Genomic DNA, 19,906 nt, shown 5'->3' with positions numbered 1-19,906 from the left:
GTGTAAAGACAAAGGCATGCAATACAATGATTTTGTAGTTATTTCTTATATCTGAGAATCAGATGGCTGGAAAGTGGAAACTCCCCAAAGTCAGTGTACTATTCACCCTTAACTTTAACCCTCTAAGGGTGTGTTTAGTTTGCGAAAAGAAAATTTTTAGGTGTCACATCGAACGTTTGACCGGATATCGGAAGGGGTTTTCGGACATGAATGAAAAAACTAATTTCATAACTCGCCTAAAAACCACGCACGGGACGAATTTATTAAGCCTAATTAATCTTTCATTAGCACGCGTGGGTTACTGTAGCACTTATGGCTAATCATGGACTAATTAGGCTCAAAAGATTCGTCTCGCGATTTCAATGCGAACTGTACAATTAGTTTTTTTTATCTATATTTAATGCTTCATACATGTGTCCAAAGATTCGATGTGACGTTTTTGGGCAAAATTTTTGGGAACTAAACATTTCCTCAACTTTATAGGGTGTGTTTAGCTCTTTGGGTGTAAAGTTTTTAAGTATACGAACACACATTTGAAGTATTAAACGTAGACTAATAACAAATAAATTACAGATTCCGCTTATAAACTGCGAGACGAATTTATTAAGCCTAATTACTTCATCATTAGTAAATGTTTACTCTAGCACCACATTGTCAAATCCTAGCGTAATTAGGCTCAAAAGATTCGTCTCGTAATTTACATGCAAACTTTGCAATTAGTTTATTTTTCCACATTTAATGTCCTATACATATGTCCAAATATTTGATTGCAACGTTTTTCATCAAAATTTTATTTTATCTAAATAAGGCCATATAGTTTATAGTCGTGTCACTCACATACGCTATAATCCAGTGACAGAACTACAAACCGCACAGAAAAAGGCGATCTCTTTCCAATCCATTCCATCCACACACACGCAGGGAGTCACAGACCAGCGGAGAGAGACTCTCTCTCTCTCCATCAGGCGTTAACTGAGCTCGTACGGCCGGCGCTGGCGAAGAAGGCGACGGAAGAAGATATCACCGAATTCCACAAGATAAATGCCGCTTTCTGCAGCAGCTGGGTTGAGATGGGGGAAGAAATCAAGAACGGAGAGGAGGGACCAGACATGGCTGCACCGGGCGAGGAGGAGCAGGAGCAGGGGAGGAAAGGCATCCCGTCTCTGCTCTCCTCCAGGGAGGAGAACATCGCCTCTAACATCACTCAGGTGAGCAGATTTCTTTTCTCCCAAAACAAAACAAAACAAAACTGATGAGAACCAGTGGATTTTGTTGCTTTTCATTACAGGTTCAGTTTGTTGTATTCGGTATCTTGCAAAAAATCTTGATAGTTGCTGTTTAGTGGATCAAGTTTCCCCTTAATTGAGTAGTAAGCCAGTCAGCCAGTGTGGTGTTTGGACATTTTTCTTGATTGGTATTATGGTGCTATTTTTCTCGTTCTTGTATTCAGAATCTGGATTGTGCATCTAGCAATAATTTACGTCTTGTGGTTTCTATCTCTTTGCTCTCAGCTGATTGGATGGACACCGCTTGTTGAGATGAAGAACATCGCGAAGAACGAAGGCGTACAGGCTCGATTGGTTGGGAAGATGGAAGCATACCAGCCACTCTGCTCTGTCAAGGACAGGAGTGCCCTCAGGTGCGTTCATGCAAAACATCGTCATAGTTTTCTGATTGATATAGTGCACTTGTTTCTTCAGTTGTTTACATTTTTTAGTCAGATCAAATTATTTACAAAATTGTGTTTATGTGAGAAGCATCTATAAAAAGTGTTAAAGAGTTTCAAAATTGCCTTGGCATTTGCAATTTCCATGTTTCTTCTGCAGAATGATTGAAGATGCAGAGGAGAAAGGGTTGATCACACCTGGTGTTACCACGCTGATTGAGCCAACGAGTGGTAATCTCGGTATCGGTTTGGTGCTGGTTGCTGTTCAGAAAGGCTACAGGTTTATTGCTGTCATGCCTGCTAAATATTCGCTTGACAAGCAGATGCTACTGAGGTTTTTGGGTGCTGAATTGATATTGACAGGTGAGAACCTGGATCCCAGTTTCTACAAATGGTTAAAAAACCAATAAGCACTTAAATGCCTCAAGTAAATATTTTCCCTAACTAATATTTTCAGTTGAATGGGATGATTTTGTTCATTTCATATTTACATAATTATTATGCTGAAGTATTTTTTTTTGAAAGAATATTATGCTGAACTAATGAGTGTTCTTTATCTTATGAACAAGTGCCGTCGACACTCGACAAGTGTTAAGTACCGTTTGTTCTTATTTTGCTGCAGATCCTGCAATTGGGTTTAATGGTATGATGGACAAGGTGGAAGAGCTCATGAAGAGCATACCAAATTCTCATTGTCTCAATCAAGTAACAAACCCAGCAAATCCAGAGGCACACTTTATGTGGACTGGTAAGTATTCAGGAAAAATCCACATTTCCAATTTTCCATGTTTTACAAATTACAGCTATCTTTCATTATCTACTGCCAGTCATTCTGCCTTGGAAAGATGTACCTAGGGATCATACATCATGTTTATTTTGTGAAATCTTCAGGACCTGAAATATGGAAAGACACAGCCGGCAAAGTGGATGTGTTTGTGGCCTCTGTTGGTTCAGGTGGCACATTGACAGGTGTAGGGAGGTATCTGAAGATGAAAAATCCATCTATAAATATTGTGTGCGTGGAACCTTCAGAAAGCCCTGTAATTTCAGGTACCCCTGTAATATCTCTAAATAGTAGTTCGAGGTAGAATAATCAGATTGTCAGTGTAAGCTTTCTCAAGGTGCATTTTTCTTCTGAGTGCTAGTGTAGACAAGAGAGTTAAGAAGAACGAAAGGAAGAGTTGATGCTTACTGAAGTTTCTAAAGTAGAACATTTGTGTGCAAGAGCATTTTTACAGGTCTATTATCAAAGAGGTGTTTATCTATGGAGATTGAGAAAATTCAGTTCGCCATTATGTAGTTCATCAGGACCCTAAGTAGAAATGTAAAAAAATATATATATATTGTTACCTGCCATATGTTTGAAATTTTGAGTGACCATACAAATGAGGTATCTTAGCATGCTCTTCTGTAAAGTGTAATTGATGACATACTGCTCAAAATTCCCCTTCTCTTTCAACTTCTTGTTCAATGTGCCTAAACAATATTTCTGCTTGATTCTATTCAGGTGGTTCACCAGGGCCACACAAGATTCAAGGCACTGGGGCAGGTTTCATACCTGAAATTTTGGACAAATCTGTCATCGATGAAGTAGTGACAGTAAACACAGAGGAATCCATGGCAATGGCGAGGAGGCTGGCGAAGGAGGAAGGATTGCTTGTTGGCATATCTTCTGGTGCAAATGTAGCTGCTTGCATCAAGGTAAACAGCTCATCTTAGCTAGGTATACATAAACCCTGCTCTAATTGTGTTTCTGTCTACCCAATTTAATGGATCTCAAGCAGATTGCAGACAGAGAGGAGAACAAGGGGAAAATGATTGTGACAATGTTCCCGAGCGGCGGTGAAAGATACATGAACTCTGATCTCTTTGCACCTGTTAGAGAGGAATGTGATAATATGACCTTCTGATGATGTCTTGGAGCTGCTCTCCTTTTCAGGCACTGTACACATGTGTTTTCCACTTTTCCTCCATATTGTTACTTAAGATATGCTTCATAGTTCAGAGCACACTATACATTTTTCTTGTTGCTTCTTTGTTGAGGAAGAGCAAGAATTTCAGCATAATGTGATGTGCTCCTTTGTGCATGTGTTGTAAATTTATTGTATATCCTAATATGCCGGCAAAGTGGTTGTCTATGACCTACACAAGTTGAAATAAAAAAAAATGGGACCAATCTAGGAAGGACTAGATTGATTTTGAATTAAGGAGGGGGTGAGGCTCGAACCCGGACCAGCTAGCTCGCAGCTTGCGTTGCTAGCCGGGAAGACCCCGGGCCTTTCTCCACAAGTTGAAATAAAAACAATAAGTATAATTGTTGATGGTGCACGTATTAGTTAGAATTCAGTTTGTTGTTTTTGTTTCAACTTGTATAGGTTGAAATACACCTACATGTTTGTAGAGTGGTGTATCACATATTGATATATGCTATCAATTTTTTAGAAAATATAATTATGCGGATGATATGCAATAAACGAGGATACATCCCTTTAAGGAAAGAAAAAACACGTCCTCTCAAGGGAAAAAAGAAGGCGTAGCAAGGTACCTGAATATGAAAATTCCATCTATAAATATAATAATGTGCGTGGAACTTTTCAGGAAATCCTCTAATTTTTCTATGTGGGAACAGTTGTCGACATAATAATCAGAAGGATCAGTCTAGCCATATCTGAAGCTGTATTTCTGCTGCTGTTCGTGTAGGTTGAAAAATGTACTTTTCTTGTTGCTGCATCTTTGCAGATCAAATTCCAGGATTCCAGAAGAATGTGTTCTATCTAAATTATAACTGTATAATCCCATTATACAGAAGATTGCCTTCTCGTTTTATTTGGTTCAGGATAGATGTGATTTCAAAACTAGTACATGTCCGGTGACATTTTCCATGGACAACTACCTGATCATCCTACCCTGAAATCGTTTTATTTTATTTATTCTCCACGTGCTGAAGCAGAAGCACATTGAGGAAATTAATTAAATCGCGGGTGCAGTCGTGGTGGATTTGATTCGGTTCGATTTGTTTTGCCTTGCAAACTGTTAGGAGGCGATGGATTATATAAAAATTTTGACGCAATGGATTATATAAGATGAACATGTGCATGGATCAATTCTTAGTTAGTGGAAACAATGGCGATGGCGGCTGCGGCGGTGGAGGTGGAAGAGGGGAGGACGGGGATCCCTTCTCTGCTGCGGCTCTCCGCCGTGGGGGAGGAGGCCATCGCCTCCAATGTCGCTCAGGTATGTCATAGTAATGGTCAGTCGAGGAGTTGGTTGCAAACGCAGAAGAATAACAACGTCACACCCTTCCTGTACGGCAAAGAGATATATAAAGGAAATAAAAGAATATTCAGAAAAGACTAAAAGTCCTACTTAAATAGTTATAAACCGAATAAGTTATATACTAAAATTTGGATCACATATTAACACTCTTGTTTGCTTACTGTGTGTTAGTGTTCTTGTTGAGAGCTTCATTGAGCTATGCATTTGGTGAGGAAAGATCACGGTGAGGATTTTTGGGGAGCTAATATGATTAGGGACTTACATGTTTGTGGTTAATCTTTATTATTGACAGCTGATAGGCTGGACGCCACTGATTGAGATGAAGAACATCGCCAAGAAAGAAGGCATCCAAGCTCGTTTGGTTGGAAAGATGGAAGCATACCAACCCCTTTTCTCGGTCAAGGACAGAACTGCTCTCGGGTGAGTAAGCACAGATTCATACATCGCATTATTTCTTCAGTTATATATGCCCTTTTTTCCACAGGAAATCTGCTATGCTTCGCTCCATTCCTAGCATCTTACCATATACTCAGTTATGTGATGAAGAATATGCAAGCCATGTGGTTAACCTTAACTGGAATTTGCAATTTTTTTGTGTGCAGTATGGTTGAAGATGCAGAGGAGAAAGGCTTGATTACACCTGGTGTTACGACGCTGATTGAACCAACTGGTGGTAATCTTGGTACCGGTTTGGTATTGGTTGCTATTCAGAGAGGCTACAGGTTCATTGCTGTTATGCCTGCTGGATATTCACTTGACAAGCAGATGCTACTGAGGTTTTTGGGTGCTGAAGTGATATTAACAGGTGACAACCAGGATCTCAGATGAAATTCAGCAAGCATTTAAATTTCTCATTTAGTTTTTTGGTACAAAACATATTTTCTGTTATGGACTAAATTTTGTGAATTTCTTGTGCTTATGTTATTGTGTTATTGGTTACATAATTATGTTAAATCAGTTACTACTACTCTCTCTCTTGCATATTAAGTGTCCTCTGACAAGTTATTAAGTAATGCATGTTTTCTTTTGCTGCAGATCCTGCAGGTGGATTCAAGGGTATGATGGACAAAGTGGAAGAGCTCACCAAGGTCATGCCAAATTATCACTGTTTTAACCAATCAATTAACCCAGCGAACCCAGATGCACACTTCAAATGGACTGGTAAATAATTCTGGAAATCCACACTTCAGTGATATGCAAAGTTTTTTTCCAAACTTCCAACTTTCCATCACATCAAACCTTTCATACACACACAACTTTTCTATCACATCGTGATAGAAAACTTTCAATCAAACTTCCAAACTTCAGTGTGAACTAAACACAGCCTCACAACAATGTTTTATCATCTACTGTCCATAACTTTGCTTTATATGATACACATGTTCATTTTCTGAAAATGTCAGGACCTGAGATCTGGAAGGATACAGCCGGCAAAGTTGATATCTTTGTAACCGCCGCTGGAACAGGGGGCACACTGTCAGGTGTAGGAAGGTACCTGAAGATGAAAAATCCATCTATAAATATAGTGTGCGTGGAACCTTCAGAAAGCGCTGTAATTTCAGGTAATCTGACAATATTGTGTAGTAGCAGTTCCAGTGTTGCAACATAATAATCAGAAGTAACCTGATGTTGCGTAACTGTAGCTATTCATGTAAGATTGAAAAATAAATAAGAAGGAAAGAAAGAGCTGCTTACTTATTTTTATATAATGGAACTAGCATGGTTGCCCGCGCAGATTGCGCGGCTAGCATCATTATATCTTCTATCGTATAATAGCATATATATTTTTTCTCAACTTATTATTAAAATATATTAAAATGACAACATAGTTTTAAATTTTGTACTAACTTTACCAAATTACCAATGTGTAATATTCATACTGTATTTTATTTATATGTGATACTTATTAATTATTTTTAATATCAAATTTTAGTTATTTCTAAATTATATTCCTATATGGCTTGCAGACTCGTCTTCCAACATTCCTTATTTTTTTAGTTCTGAATTTTCATTATTTGTAAATTGTATTTATATATAGACTCTAAGCTCTTCTTCCAATATTATTTATTTCTAATTCTGAATTTTCATTATTTCTAATTGTATTTCTATGTGGACTCTAAACTCATCTTTCAATATTCTTTATTTTTTATTTCGAATTTCAGTTACTTCTAAACTGTATTACTCTTCTTGCCATATTTTTTTATTTTGAATTTTAGTTATTTGTAAATTGTATTTCTATATGGACTTTAAACTCTAATTTTAATTTTATTATTTTTATTCCGAATTTTAGTTCATTCTAAATTCCTATATGGACTCTATGCTTTTCTTATAATATTCCTTATTTTTAATTCCGATTTTCTATTATTTATTAATTGTATTTCTATATGGACTCTGTGTTTTTCTTATAACTAGTAATAGTGCACGTGCAAGGCACGTTTTTACAATATATATATTTTAAAGAAATAAAAATACGGGGAAAAGCAGTGCTTGCAAGGGTTCATACACTGACTTGAGAAACATGACAAAGGTATGTCCACATACTGACTTCAGGTACATTCCATATTCACGTTCAGATAACCTTGAATGGTAATAGTAGTATATTGTTTACACACATTGCAACGGCCAAGGTTAGACACTAAACCGAGACAACCTTACATTGACTGGTAATTTTGTAAACTTCCAGAACTTGAGCTATAAGAAATTCATAGTATTAATTAGCTCACAGCAAATTAAAACAAATACATCCATCGCTTAAATCAATTTTGACCATACAGTTTTTTATCATCTTTTGAAAAGGGACATCTATATTCATATCAAAATTAAAGGAAGATGTAACCTACTAATTTGTGACATGTGTGCAAGGCACAATGCAGATTGGATCCCTTAAGTTGTAAACATTGCAATAAAATAATCCAATGTAATAAAGGAATCAAGGTGCACAGGGACATTACTTATCAGCATAGGTTGCAACAACACAATAACTGGAAGAGATTAATGTAAAGCTTGTTAATTCAGGCCAGCATTAAAATATTTTGCTTCTCCATGTTAAGTACAGTGGTTTGGTGAGAATCTCAGTTGATAATCTTCTGAGCGAGTAACCCAGTTGTTCATCTTGGAACAACCCATGTTCCACTATATACATACAACCTTCATTCAATCAGTTATGTAACACAAAATTTACTGAAGTAATCGATCATCTGTTCAGTCACAAGATATGAACAAGAGTACAAGAGTAGGTAATAATAGGAATCGAGACAAACCTGATTTGAGCAATTCCTGCTGCAAGAAGGGACCTGAAGAAATTAACGCCTAATTTGCATCTCTGAACGGAAAGGATCTTCAATTAAACATGGGTTTCCGCAGCAAACTGAAATAGCATCGGAGGGAAGAGGTCCAAACCTGCAAGCCTGCATACTGCCTCATCTCAAGTCCTCATCACCTTCATCGGTGCCTCCTACTGCTTGGGCTCTGCCAGTCCGGAAGAGCAGTGGCAGTCGGCGTGAAAGCAGGAGGTGGGAGCACGGGGGCAGCGACGGACGGGCCGACCGGCGGCTGGCTCCTCTTCTCCCCACCTCAGCCCCAGCTCTGTCCTCTCTGGCGGTGCTTGGTTGGAGTGGAGGTTGTCCGAATAGCTTCTCGATCCCAACGGAGGAGCCGAGAAAGGAGAGCAGCTCTTCGTTCTGGAGGAATCGTCGTGGTGATCTGGATATGGCGAGGCGGCGCGACGGGGATATAGGGATGGGGGATCACACGGCTATGTGGCCACGGACGACGGGCGACAGCGACGAACCGTGGACGGCGGAGTAGTCGCGGGGCTGGGGAGTAGACAGCGGCGACACACAGATCCGAGGCGGCGACGGCCGCGTGTGAGGAAGTGGTGGGGTAGAGCGAGCGGCTCCGGCAGGTGCGCGCGCGGGGCGGTGGCGGTAGACGGCGGGCAGCGCGGTGGCATGGGGACGGCGGGCGGCGCGGCGGCGTGGGGAGGGCAGCGTGTGCGTGGCTGAGGTCAGGCGGGCGGCGCGGCGTGGGGATGGCGGAGGTTAGCGTTTTTTCAGCGTTCCTTTCTTTCGTGCGCGACGTGCGCGTTTTCTTTGGGCCGGGCCGCCGTGCAAAGCGTGGGTCCCACGCGACTGTGGATCCGATGGATTACAGGACCGGGGATGAACTCGTGCTTTTTATATTATACTAGCAAATATGCCCGTGCGTTGCAACGGGTGAAAAAACGTAATGATAATATACGTTTTTCATGCATAACCATATCGATAACAATCAGAAAATTAGAACTACGAAACTTTATTTTCAAGCGCGTTTTCTTTTGTGCTTTTTTCTGACATTTTTCCCTCACGTGTTTTTTTAAACCGTTTTTATTTTCTCGCGCATTTTTTCCTTTTTTAATATACTGTAGAAACTTCTCTTTTTATAGTTAGATTAGATTAGATTAGAGATAAAGAAGATATATAAATGGACTAAAAAACGACGAATATAAATTTGACTTTTTTCCTCCGCGCTTTTTTCCGTCCTTTTAATTTTTTTTCTCGTGCATTTCTTTTACGAAGGGTTTTTTTCACCACTTTCACATAGTGTCAAACCTTTCTAGATATAATAGGATTCGATTTTTTTTACCGCATCACGTATAATTCCTTTTTCTTTAGAAACAGACAATTTTTTCGCCCTTTTTTATCGCGTCAACGGAGTCGGAATCGTTTTGATTTTTTCCCTTTTTTTGGATCGGACAGATTTTTTTTTGCCCGGTTTATTTCGCCCGATCGATTTTTTTTACCGCGTCACATATAATTCCTTTTACTTTGGATTTTTTTCGCCCTTTTTTTACCGCGTCGACGGAGTCGGATTCGTTTTGATTTTTTTTCTCCCTTTACTTTGGAATTTTTTCGCCCTGTTTTCACCACGTCGACGGAGTCGGATTCATTTTGATTTTTCCCCTTTTTGGCTTTTTTTGGATAGGACAGATTTTTTTTTCTCCCCGTTTTTTTATCGGACTTTTATCTTTTTTTTCGCCTGGTTTTTTTATTTTTTTTACCGCGTCACATATAATTCCTTTTTCTTTATCGGAAAGTTTTTTTTCGCCTTTTTTTACCGCGTCGATGGAGTCAGATTCTTTTCAGCTTTTTCCTTTTCTTTTATCGGACAAATTTTTTTTTCGCCCATTTTTTTTCTCCTGTTTTTTTCGGATCGGACTATTTTTTTCTTTTTTCGCCCGGTCGATTTTTTTACCACGATATATATAATTCCTTTTTCTTTGGAATAGGACAGTTTTCTTTTTATTTTTTTAAACTCTTTTTACCGCGTCGATGTAGTCGGATTCGTTTCGATTTTTTTCCTTTTTTTGCTTTCTTTTTTGTCGGACAGATTTGTTTTTTTTCCACCCGGTTTTTTTCCGCCCAGGTTTTTTTTATCGGACTTTTCTTTTTTTTTTGCTCCACGATACATATAATTCATTTTTCTTTGGAATAGGACAGTTTTCTTTTTATTTTTTTAAACTCTTTTTACCGCGTCGATGTAGTCGGATTCGTTTCGGTATTTTTTCCTTTTTTTTTCCTTTTTTTTTGTCGGACATATTTGTTTTTTTTCCGCCCGGTTTTTTTTCGCCAGGTTTTTTTATCGGACTTTTCTTTTTTTTTCGCTCGGTTTTTTTCTCCCGTTTTTTGACGGACGACGGAAGCACCTAGAGAAGTGTTAAGCACCTAGAGAAGTGTTTTTTTTCTTTTCTCCAATCCAATACAGATCGGATCTCTTCCAGGGAAATCCGATTTTTTTTCTCCAGGGAATCGGACTCTTTTTTTTTCGCTTTTTTTATTCATTAAACGGTTTGTCTCTCGGACTTTTTTTTCCCTTTTTAAGGGATCGGGTGTTTTTTTGCCAGGGACGGGTGTTTTTTTCGCCCGGTTTTTTTTTCACTTTTTTTTTTGGATCGGACTTTTTTTTTCGTCCGGTTTTTTTGATCGGACAAACTTGGTTTTTTCTGCCCGGTTTTTTTTCACCCGGTTTTTTTGACGGACGATGGAAGCACCTCTTATTTTTTAAGTAGTAGTAGATATTAGTATAGACATTCCTTATTTTTAATCCCGATTTTCTATTATTTATTAATTGTATTTCTATATGGACTCTGATTTTCTTTTTCTCCAATTAATATGAGAAATTATAGACTGTGAGAGCGAACATGGAGACTCATTTTTCTATTACTTTAATAAAATAATAATAGATTCATTACGGCCTTTGCTTCTAAGAAATTATAACCAATTACTACGAATTATAAAATTACAGATTAATTAAAAATAACAAAACTACTTAGTATACCACCTTTAGACAGATATTTCCGTCTATGGTTGACCAATATATGCATAATCATTGTTTCTACTAATTGAGTCTCAAAATTTTACCATTTGACATGATCAAAATCATGTTTTCCTACTTGTTTAATGCGCCTAAACAGCACCATTGCTTGATTGATTCAGGTGGTTCACCAGGTTTTCACAAGATTCAAGGCACTGGGCCAGGTTTCATACCGGAAAATTTGGATAGATCTATCATCGATGAAGTTGTGACCGTAAGCTCGGAGGAATCCATAACAATGGCCAGAAGGCTTGCAAAGGAGGAGGGGCTGCTTGTTGGCATATCTTCTGGTGCAAATGTGTCTGCTTGCATCAAGGTAAAAACAGATGTTCTTTTTTTTTGGAGGGAACGATAAAAAAAAACATATGTTCTTACCGAGTTGTAAACTTGCATTGCGTTTCGCGATATCTGACTTGTCAAAAAAATTACCAGATTGCAGCTAGAGAGGAGAACAAGGGTAAGATGATTGTTACAATGCTGCCGAGTGGGGGTGAAAGATACATGAACTCTGATCTCTTTGCAGATGTAAGGGAGGAATGTGCTAATATGACCTTCTAATATGTCTGTCTCGGAGCAACTCTGCTTTGCTGTACTGTAAAAGGTTACTAGTACTATGTTTATACCACATTATTACTGGAAATTTGCTTCTGAATTCAGACCACACGCGCCATTTTTATTGTTGATGGTTCTGTAAATTGTTGTGAAATGGGTTTCAGTCCTCCAAATTGATTTGCTGTGTTCCAGTGTGGTATGTAACATGTTATCTGTGTCAACGCAATGTACAACGATGAGTTTTAAAAAAAAAGAAAGGCAACTAGATCATTATTTTGAAATTGGAATAAGCAAACAATATCATATTTTCTAGATTTGATCTTTGCCAAGGAAACTTTTACATGTTAATTTTTTTTAAAGGAATCATCACAAAGTTGTGCTATTTCATTATATATAGAGGGAGAAAAAAATACAATCCCTAGGGATAAGAAAGGAAAAAACTATACAGAGCTACAAGGATATTGGAAGGAGCTCATGTAGCTTTTTTGCTACTGCTAGAGACCAAGTTCTTGTTTCCTCCTTTATTTTTTGCTACCAGGCTAGGTGCCGTAGTCTCCTTGTGTTTAAAAACTCGCAGGTTCCTTTCTTTCCAGATTTTCTAGACAACCAAAAGGACCAAGCTACGCAAGTCTTTCTTGGGTACCTCTTTTTTGTTATCAAGCATCTCTCACCAGACTTGGACATCCAGGCAAGGCTCCTATTGGTTTGGGTCTAACTGCTGATAGGCCACCATCGAGGCTAGTTGCCTCCAGACTTGTAGTGTATCTACAGTGGGCGAGAGGTGAAGCTCCGATTCGTTCCTTGTTCGACAGAGGGGGCAACGGACATTGTTTTTCTCTTGTTGCAAGTCTATCTAAGGTCTAAACTCTGTTTTGAATGACTAGCCATACATAGAATTTGCGTTTTGCAGGGGGCCACACTTTCTAGAATATGTTGTTGCTAGCATCAAGCGTGTATCATGTATGTATATGACATATATATGTTGTTGCCAGCATTCTAATTTAAATGGTATTGATCCATCAAAAGTTGATACTTAGCTCTTAATTCTGATGATCCTGTTTCACAATAGAAGTAGTAATTCAGGTTTTGAGTTCTATCCAAAAACATACTCCCTCTGTTTTTCTTGTTTGACTAATTGGTTAGTCAGCATACATAAAAAGGAAAGGAGTAGTATATTATAGCTTTGTGTGCCATGTCATTCACAAGAGTCAAGAGAGCGAAATTAGTTTCTTATGAGAAGTATCTTTGTGTAGTTCATCCTCTGTCATCGAATTCTACTCATGAACATACCATCATTTTATCAGCAAGAGAGCAAATAAGTCGCTTACAATTCGCAACTTTTGTAGGCTACCTTTCTCGATTTATCAGACGAAAAGGAACACAATTAAAGAAAAAGAAGGCAAGCTGGTGACACGCCCGAAATTCATGCGAGCTCAGCATCATGAGGAGCACCTTTCCTGACAACCAAAACCAAGCTTGTTCAGCTTGTTCATCATGTGGCTTCGTAAAACGGAACCCTCGCTCCTCGGCACGTAAAACGGAGCAGCGATTAGCATGTGATTTAATTAAGTATTTGCTAATTTTTTTTAAAAAAATGGATTAATTTGATTTTTTTAAACAACTTTCGTATATAAGCTTTTTCAAAAAAAAAACGCATCGTTTAGTAGTTTGAAAAGCGTGCGCGCGGAAAACGAGGAGAAAGAGTTGGGAAACTTGACTGCCGAACGCTTTGGACATGGAGCTTCCTAACAAAATTCACTTTCTACTATTAATTAGACACTGTTTAGATGGGACTAAAAATTTTAAGTCCCTATCACATTGGATGTTTAAAAATTAATTATAAATATTAAACGTAGACTATTAATAAAACCCATCCATAATCTTGGACTAATTCGCGAGACGAATCTAATGAGCCTAATTAATCTATGATTAGCCTATGTGATGCTACAGTAAACATTCTCTAATTATGGATTAATTAGGCTTAAAAAATTTGTCACGCAAATTAGTTTTCATTTATGTAATTAGTTTTGTAAGTAGTCTATATTTAATACTCTAAATTAGTGTCTAAATAGAGAGACTAAAGTTAAGTCCCTGGATCCAAACACCACCTTAGTATTACCGGTAATAAGTTTCTCATGTGTTCCAAGAGATCTTAAGAAATGACGGATCGACGGTTCCACTTTATGTTCAAACATAATTTGGTTTTTTTTTTCATTTATGTAATTAGTTTTGTAAGTAGTCTATATTTAATACTCTAAATTAGTGTCTAAATAGAGAGACTAAAGTTAAGTCCCTGGATCCAAACACCACCTTAGTATTACTGGTAATAAGTTTCTCATGTGTTCCAAGAGATCTTAAGAAATGACGGATCGACGGTTCCACTTTATGTTCAAACATAGTTTGGTTTTTTTTTTCTACGTGTGTTTTTTGGGTGAGGTGTTCTGTTACTATATGAACTCTAAAGAGTGGGGAGTTAGGCTGTGTATATCTCTATGTTGAATATAGATGTTGGATTTTAATTCATTATTAAAAAGGATAAATTGGAGGGGTGAAGGGATCAACGAATGTCCACTTTTAGAGTAGTAGGGAGTAGGGACTGGCTAAGTGAATGCCCATGTTGGTACTTTATGAAAAATAATCATACATGCTATAATATTGTCTTGTCTAGCCTTAACTCGGTAGGAGTGTGGGGTTGTGTACATCCTCACCATCCAAATTTGAGTTCTACTGATTTCTCATCTTGGAACGAATTAATGTGGTTTTTTTAATCAATAATGCCTTCGTTTTTCTTTTTTGTTTTTCTTGTCATACTGAACAGTTGATACTACTTATATGGATAATAACAGTAAAAAGATTTAAAAAGATTGTTGTTTTAATTGTTTAGCAGATATTAACGTTTTAAAAAAAAAACTTGAGTTAATTACAGTTTGGACTAGATTTCTTTACCAAAATTGCATAATGGACTAGGTCTCATCTTATATTTTTACTTTGAATCGGATGGACTTACAATTTGTTGCACATTGGACCTGATTGATACATCAGCCACTTGATGAGATCTTCTCCATGTCCTCAAGCTGAAACTCACTACTTCCATATCCACACTCACCACCACTAATTAATGAGCTCATGAACAAGCCATGTCCCTGCTAGTGCTATTAACCTATAATGAACGGAGGAAGGATGGACCTAGGCCTACTCATCGTCGACCATAAACTGTCGAGATGACCGCCTCAAATCGACATAAGCGCAGAGCCAGCAGAGCCGCTCAAGCTTGGGAGCTATGTGTGCAGGAGCAAATTGATGAGATGTGAGCAGTGCGACGGAGGGCGACACTCGAGAGTGCTCTATTAGCTACTGCATGTTTGAGCTTTCACACTAGCCCAGCAAGATCAAGGAGAGAGAGCAAGGGAAGAGAGGGAAAGATGGAGAAGAAGCAAAGTGTCCCAAAGGGAAACTATATGTAATCTTTCCTGGTTCAAACTGAAAATATTGTGCCGCTACTAGTCCAAGTTGCCACACTGGTAAAAATAAATGGCCCTATATGCAATTTACTCAAAAATCTGTAATGCCCCTTAGTAAGTGATATGTGGTTGGGAGTGAGAGAACGGTTACAGATAGGATGGGCCGAAATTTGAATAGGAGGTAACGGATCAGACAAATAGTACTCGAGTGACAATCCTTGTGGGACAAACTCTGACTCATATGATTAGCTTCATCGTATCGCCTACACCTGATTATAAGCTGTAACATTTATTGGTAACTAAAATATAATTTATGGGTAAACATTTTATATATGTAACGCTTATTAAAAATTAAAAGATAATTTATGGGTAAATATTATGTATATATATTCTTATCGACTCAAATGCAATACTGTAAGATCTATAGTGAGAAAATATCAAAATTAATTTAAAATTAAGTTTTAAGATTTAAAATTTGGTTATTGCTGATAACTGAACAATGGCAGATCCAGACATATTCTGTGGGGTCGGCTGAACCCACAACTTTCTAAAAAACACCCTACAAACCTTGATTTTCATGTATAAATCCAGAAAAAATTAGAGAAATGACATCACTTAAATACAAACCAATTACCCCACATGATTAAATTCCTGACTCGGCCATTATAACTAAAGAGCATGAAGAAAACTCAAGTAAAAATGCCTATTGTGTATTATTAGTGGATGGCATTCAAGGAATCATTCATAAAAATGTACTCTCTTCGTCTCGATATATAAAAACCTAGGACCGGATAAAATATTTTGTACTATAAATCTGGATAGACTTCCTGTTCATATATTCGTAGTACTATGAAATATTCTATCCAGTTCTAAATTCTTATATTTTGGGATGGATGTAGTACTAGATATGAAATGGTACTCGAGATTTATAACCGCCATTACTACTTCTCTCTTCGTTGTTTGGACAAAAGAATAAGTTCACTAAAATTCTTTCAAAATGGAAGGTACACCGTCCGTTCCTAAATATTAGTATTCCGAGTATACAATTTAATTTATACAACATAAGTATTTCTAGCGTAGCGAATCCATCACACATAAATCGATGTTGCACACAAACTCATGTATTTTCAGCCAATAAGATATACAGGGTACCTAATCAATTCAAAATTTAATCCATCGTTCATAATCCTAATGTTTGCTTAAATAACCTAGAACATTTTATATTTAGAAGTTGGTGGGAGTACAAGACAAGACCTAGTACAATAATCGAAGTTTCCTGACGGGATTTTGATCGGTGCGACGGTGCCGACAGTCCTTCGAGTATGCATACCCAACATTTTCGCGCCAGTGTCACTGTCGAGAGGAAAGACCAAAACGCAAAGTTGCTTTCGTCCCTAAAAAGCAGGCATTCATGCGACCACGAAAAGTAGGAGTATCTTAAATGATCGGATGCTTCAACATGCAGCATATTTGCTTGCTCTTTCTCAGCTTGTCTTCCTCTATTCTAAAATAAACAAATATAATATCACCTCCATATCATATTTTAATGTATGACGTTATTTTTTTATCAACGTTTGATTATTCATCTTATTTAAAAAAATATGTAATTAACATTTATTTTATTGTGACTTAATTTATCATCAAATATTTTTTAAGCATGACATAAATATTTGTATATTTGCATAAAATCTTTTAATAAGACGAATGGTCAAACATTAATTAAAAAGTCAACGGCGTCATACATTAAAATACGAAGTGAGTATAAAATATGATATATTTTAATACTACAAATTTAATAGTAAATTTAGTATAAGATATACTTCATTTGTCCCAAAATATAAGAGATTTTGGAGGACCGTGAAACGTCCTAACATTAAAGATTAGTAATATTAGAATGTATCACATCTCTTTAATTTCTTTATATTTTGGGATGGGGGGATTAACATATCTGTAGTAGATTTGTTTAGGCTTGTAGCATTACCGGTCAAGCCAGGAATTAAGGCACGGTTGTTACTAGCCCAAGATGTAGGCAACAGAGTAGCGGACTTGAAACAGCCGTGCAGGGACTGACCAGATTGGGTTTGTTTAGTTCATTTCCATTTTTAACCTTGCCAAAAAAAATGGGCAATGAAGAGAACTGGCTATTGTCAAAAGTTATAAACAAAAAATAGCTAGGCCTTCATTTGGTGCTATTCAACCAACGCAAATAATTTGCCAATACCAACATTTTACTATAAATACTTATATTTTGGCCTTTTTCTTTTACTTGGTCAAGTTTGGTTATAAACCAAACAAGCCATGTATGGGTTGGTAATGAGATGGCTTTTCCTACTTGTTGTATACATTAATACTTCTATTCTAGTCTTGGACATATAATCTCAAAATATTACTTTGTTCAATAATTTATTTTTTTGTAAAATTTTTAAAGGTAGAAAAACTACCCATTTTAGTACTTTTACGACAAATCTGTGAATATTATCTCCATGAATCCAAAATAAAAATTTTAAAAAATAATACTCCAAGTTTGAAAAATTAACCGAAAATGTATGTCCAAATCAACAAGCATCTGTGATGGGAGGAAGAAACAACCGCATGCCCTTCTGGAGAGGTGGGGTGCATTTTCCCTAAATTTTTGAACAGTTTATCATAAATTTCCCACTCAACAAACATGCCAATATCTTATAAATGCTGTAGTACAAAATTAGGACAAGCTATATCTTGTATGTTCAAAAGTCAGTACCCAATGGCCAAAGCAAAACCACATTTCCTCTAAGAGAAATTTTACGGTTCTTGAAAAAGTATCGAGGTATCTAAATTTGACACTAATTTTTTTTTTACCTCAAGATCCTTAGTATCTAAAGGTACCAAAATTTACGCTAGAAAATGTGGTATTTTCTGATACCATCTAAAGGACGGTAAAATTACCTTATTCTAAACCTCCACTGTTTCCCATTAATTCACAAAAATGAAAAAGAAAAAAAAAAGCAGTCTCCCTCTACAAATTTAAGAGCAAAGCCCTCCATTCAGTTCATCCATGCATTCTTGGCCAGTTGGCCTGGTTAGTTCCTGCAACAAACAAACTCTCAGCTACCACACCACCATTGCATATTTGCATTTCACCAATGGAGAGGTCAGCCTCCTACACCGAGAAGAGCAGGAGCGCCGCCACGGTGGCCGGCGCCGGCGCCGGCGACTTGAGGTGCCACAGCGCCTACTACGTCACCTCGACGTACTCTGCTCCTCCTCCTCCTCCTCTCTGGTACGACGATGCCGGCAGCGGCAAGGCGAGCAAGATCAAGAAGAAGAAGGCGGCGGCCACCTGGCCATCGTCGTCGGCGTCGGCGTCGACGTCGGCGTCGAAGGGGAGGGTGTGGGGCGGGCTCGGCGACGCGGCGGAGATGCAGCGGCGGCGGAGGGTGGCCGGCTACCGGGTGTACGGCGTGGAGGGGAAGGTGAAGGTGTCGCTCCAGAGCAGCATGCGGTGGATCAAGGGCAAGTGCACCCGCGTGGTGGACGGCTGGTGGTAATAAGCTCATGCTGCTGCCTGCTGCTGCTGCTGATGATGATGATGATGAATTGGTGGTGATCACTGATCACTACTCATCAGATTATTATTCAGATATCACTTATCATCAGAGTTGTCAAGAGATTAAAATAAGTTTATGAAGAAAAAGATTCAGATAAGTGTTTGTGTTTTCTTCTCCTGATCTCCTCCATATGCAGCTCGGCTGCAGTAATCTGTTGTAAGGTAGGATGGCAATGTGAGTGTGATCATGCTACAATAAGTGTTTTTCTCACGGTGTAATTAGTCTCCAAATGCTGTACGTTCAGTTCTGTTGCAAGTTCATTGTATGCCGCCTACCTGGTCTGAAAGTGAGAGGGTACAGAAATGTGAGCAAATTATCAGTACGTAGTAAATTAAGCCTCTGGATTTGAATATGATGTTTCTTTAGCATCTTTCTCCAGGATTTTAAGATGCTCCCTCCTTGCGTTTAACGAACTGGTTGCCTTGTTTTCGTCCCAACCTTGAGTCCATGAAAATCCAAGTCATGTTTTCTTCTTTTTTATTTCATGAGGCAAATTAAGAGTATACCACCAGGCAAAACAATACAAAAGAAGAGGAAGACTGCCTCAGTGACAAGTTTATAATCACACAAATGGTGTTTCGAAGTATCAGAGAATTATACATCGTTGCATAAAAGTGATCAGAATATACAACAACATTGCTTCAGATCAGAAGTGAGAGATGCTTTATTATTCTTTCCAGAAACGTTAGCACACAATTATGGCATCTGACACCATAATCGGTTAAATACCAGGTTTAGCTGTCGGTTCTATATCTGTACCCATTCTGTCTCGAACTGAATTCCAACGCAAATTGTATTAAACATGGTAGTACATTCATGTGTAAATCTAACTCAAGCCATTATCCAGTGAAAACGAGCTAAGTGTTAAAAACTCGTAAAAATCATACCTAAAAGTTTTTGTAAATTCATGAAAAAAAATACTAGAGATAGATATAAATATGAAATACGTTCTCACCAAATCTCAAGTTCAAACTCAACTTCGTTCAGAAATAACAAAAAGACAAATATCATGT

General features: G+C 37.9%; 3 protein-coding genes and 1 long non-coding RNA gene across 4 annotated transcripts; 3 read left to right on the top strand and 1 right to left on the bottom strand.

Annotated features, from left to right (window-relative positions):
* Positions 1–895: 895 nt before the first annotated feature.
* LOC4341321 (cysteine synthase-like) lies at positions 896–3,753 on the top strand. Its single transcript, XM_015786144.3, has 7 exons — positions 896–1,208; positions 1,512–1,639; positions 1,827–2,029; positions 2,289–2,414; positions 2,558–2,716; positions 3,174–3,367; positions 3,451–3,753. The coding sequence occupies exons 1-7, from the start codon at positions 1,071–1,073 to the stop codon at positions 3,574–3,576; spliced, it is 1,074 nt and encodes a 357-aa protein (XP_015641630.1). The 5' UTR covers positions 896–1,070; the 3' UTR covers positions 3,577–3,753.
* A 375-nt stretch (positions 3,754–4,128) lies between these two features.
* LOC107276344 (cysteine synthase, chloroplastic/chromoplastic) lies at positions 4,129–11,851 on the top strand. The gene is made up of 6 exons (XM_026026271.2): positions 4,129–5,362; positions 5,545–5,747; positions 5,978–6,103; positions 6,346–6,504; positions 11,416–11,609; positions 11,726–11,851. The coding sequence occupies exons 1-6, from the start codon at positions 5,262–5,264 to the stop codon at positions 11,849–11,851; spliced, it is 909 nt and encodes a 302-aa protein (XP_025882056.2). The 5' UTR covers positions 4,129–5,261.
* LOC4341319 (uncharacterized) lies at positions 6,097–9,002 on the bottom strand. The gene is made up of 3 exons (XR_001546465.3): positions 8,342–9,002; positions 8,203–8,264; positions 6,097–6,437 (listed from the first exon to the last, which is right to left on the bottom strand). It is a non-coding gene; the product is annotated as an uncharacterized lncRNA (long non-coding RNA).
* A 6,463-nt stretch (positions 11,852–18,314) lies between the features above and the next one.
* Positions 18,315–19,263, top strand: LOC9266322 (uncharacterized). Its single transcript, XM_015785556.3, has one exon. The coding sequence runs from the start codon at positions 18,429–18,431 to the stop codon at positions 18,831–18,833; it is 405 nt and encodes a 134-aa protein (XP_015641042.1). The 5' UTR covers positions 18,315–18,428; the 3' UTR covers positions 18,834–19,263.
* The last annotated feature ends 643 nt before the right edge of the window (positions 19,264–19,906 follow it).

The sequence above is a fragment of the Oryza sativa genome, chromosome 6, assembly GCF_034140825.1.
Source record: "Oryza sativa Japonica Group chromosome 6, ASM3414082v1".
In the NCBI taxonomy this organism is placed as follows: Eukaryota; Viridiplantae; Streptophyta; class Magnoliopsida; order Poales; family Poaceae; genus Oryza; species Oryza sativa.
This window is presented reverse-complemented; position numbering and strand designations above follow the sequence as displayed.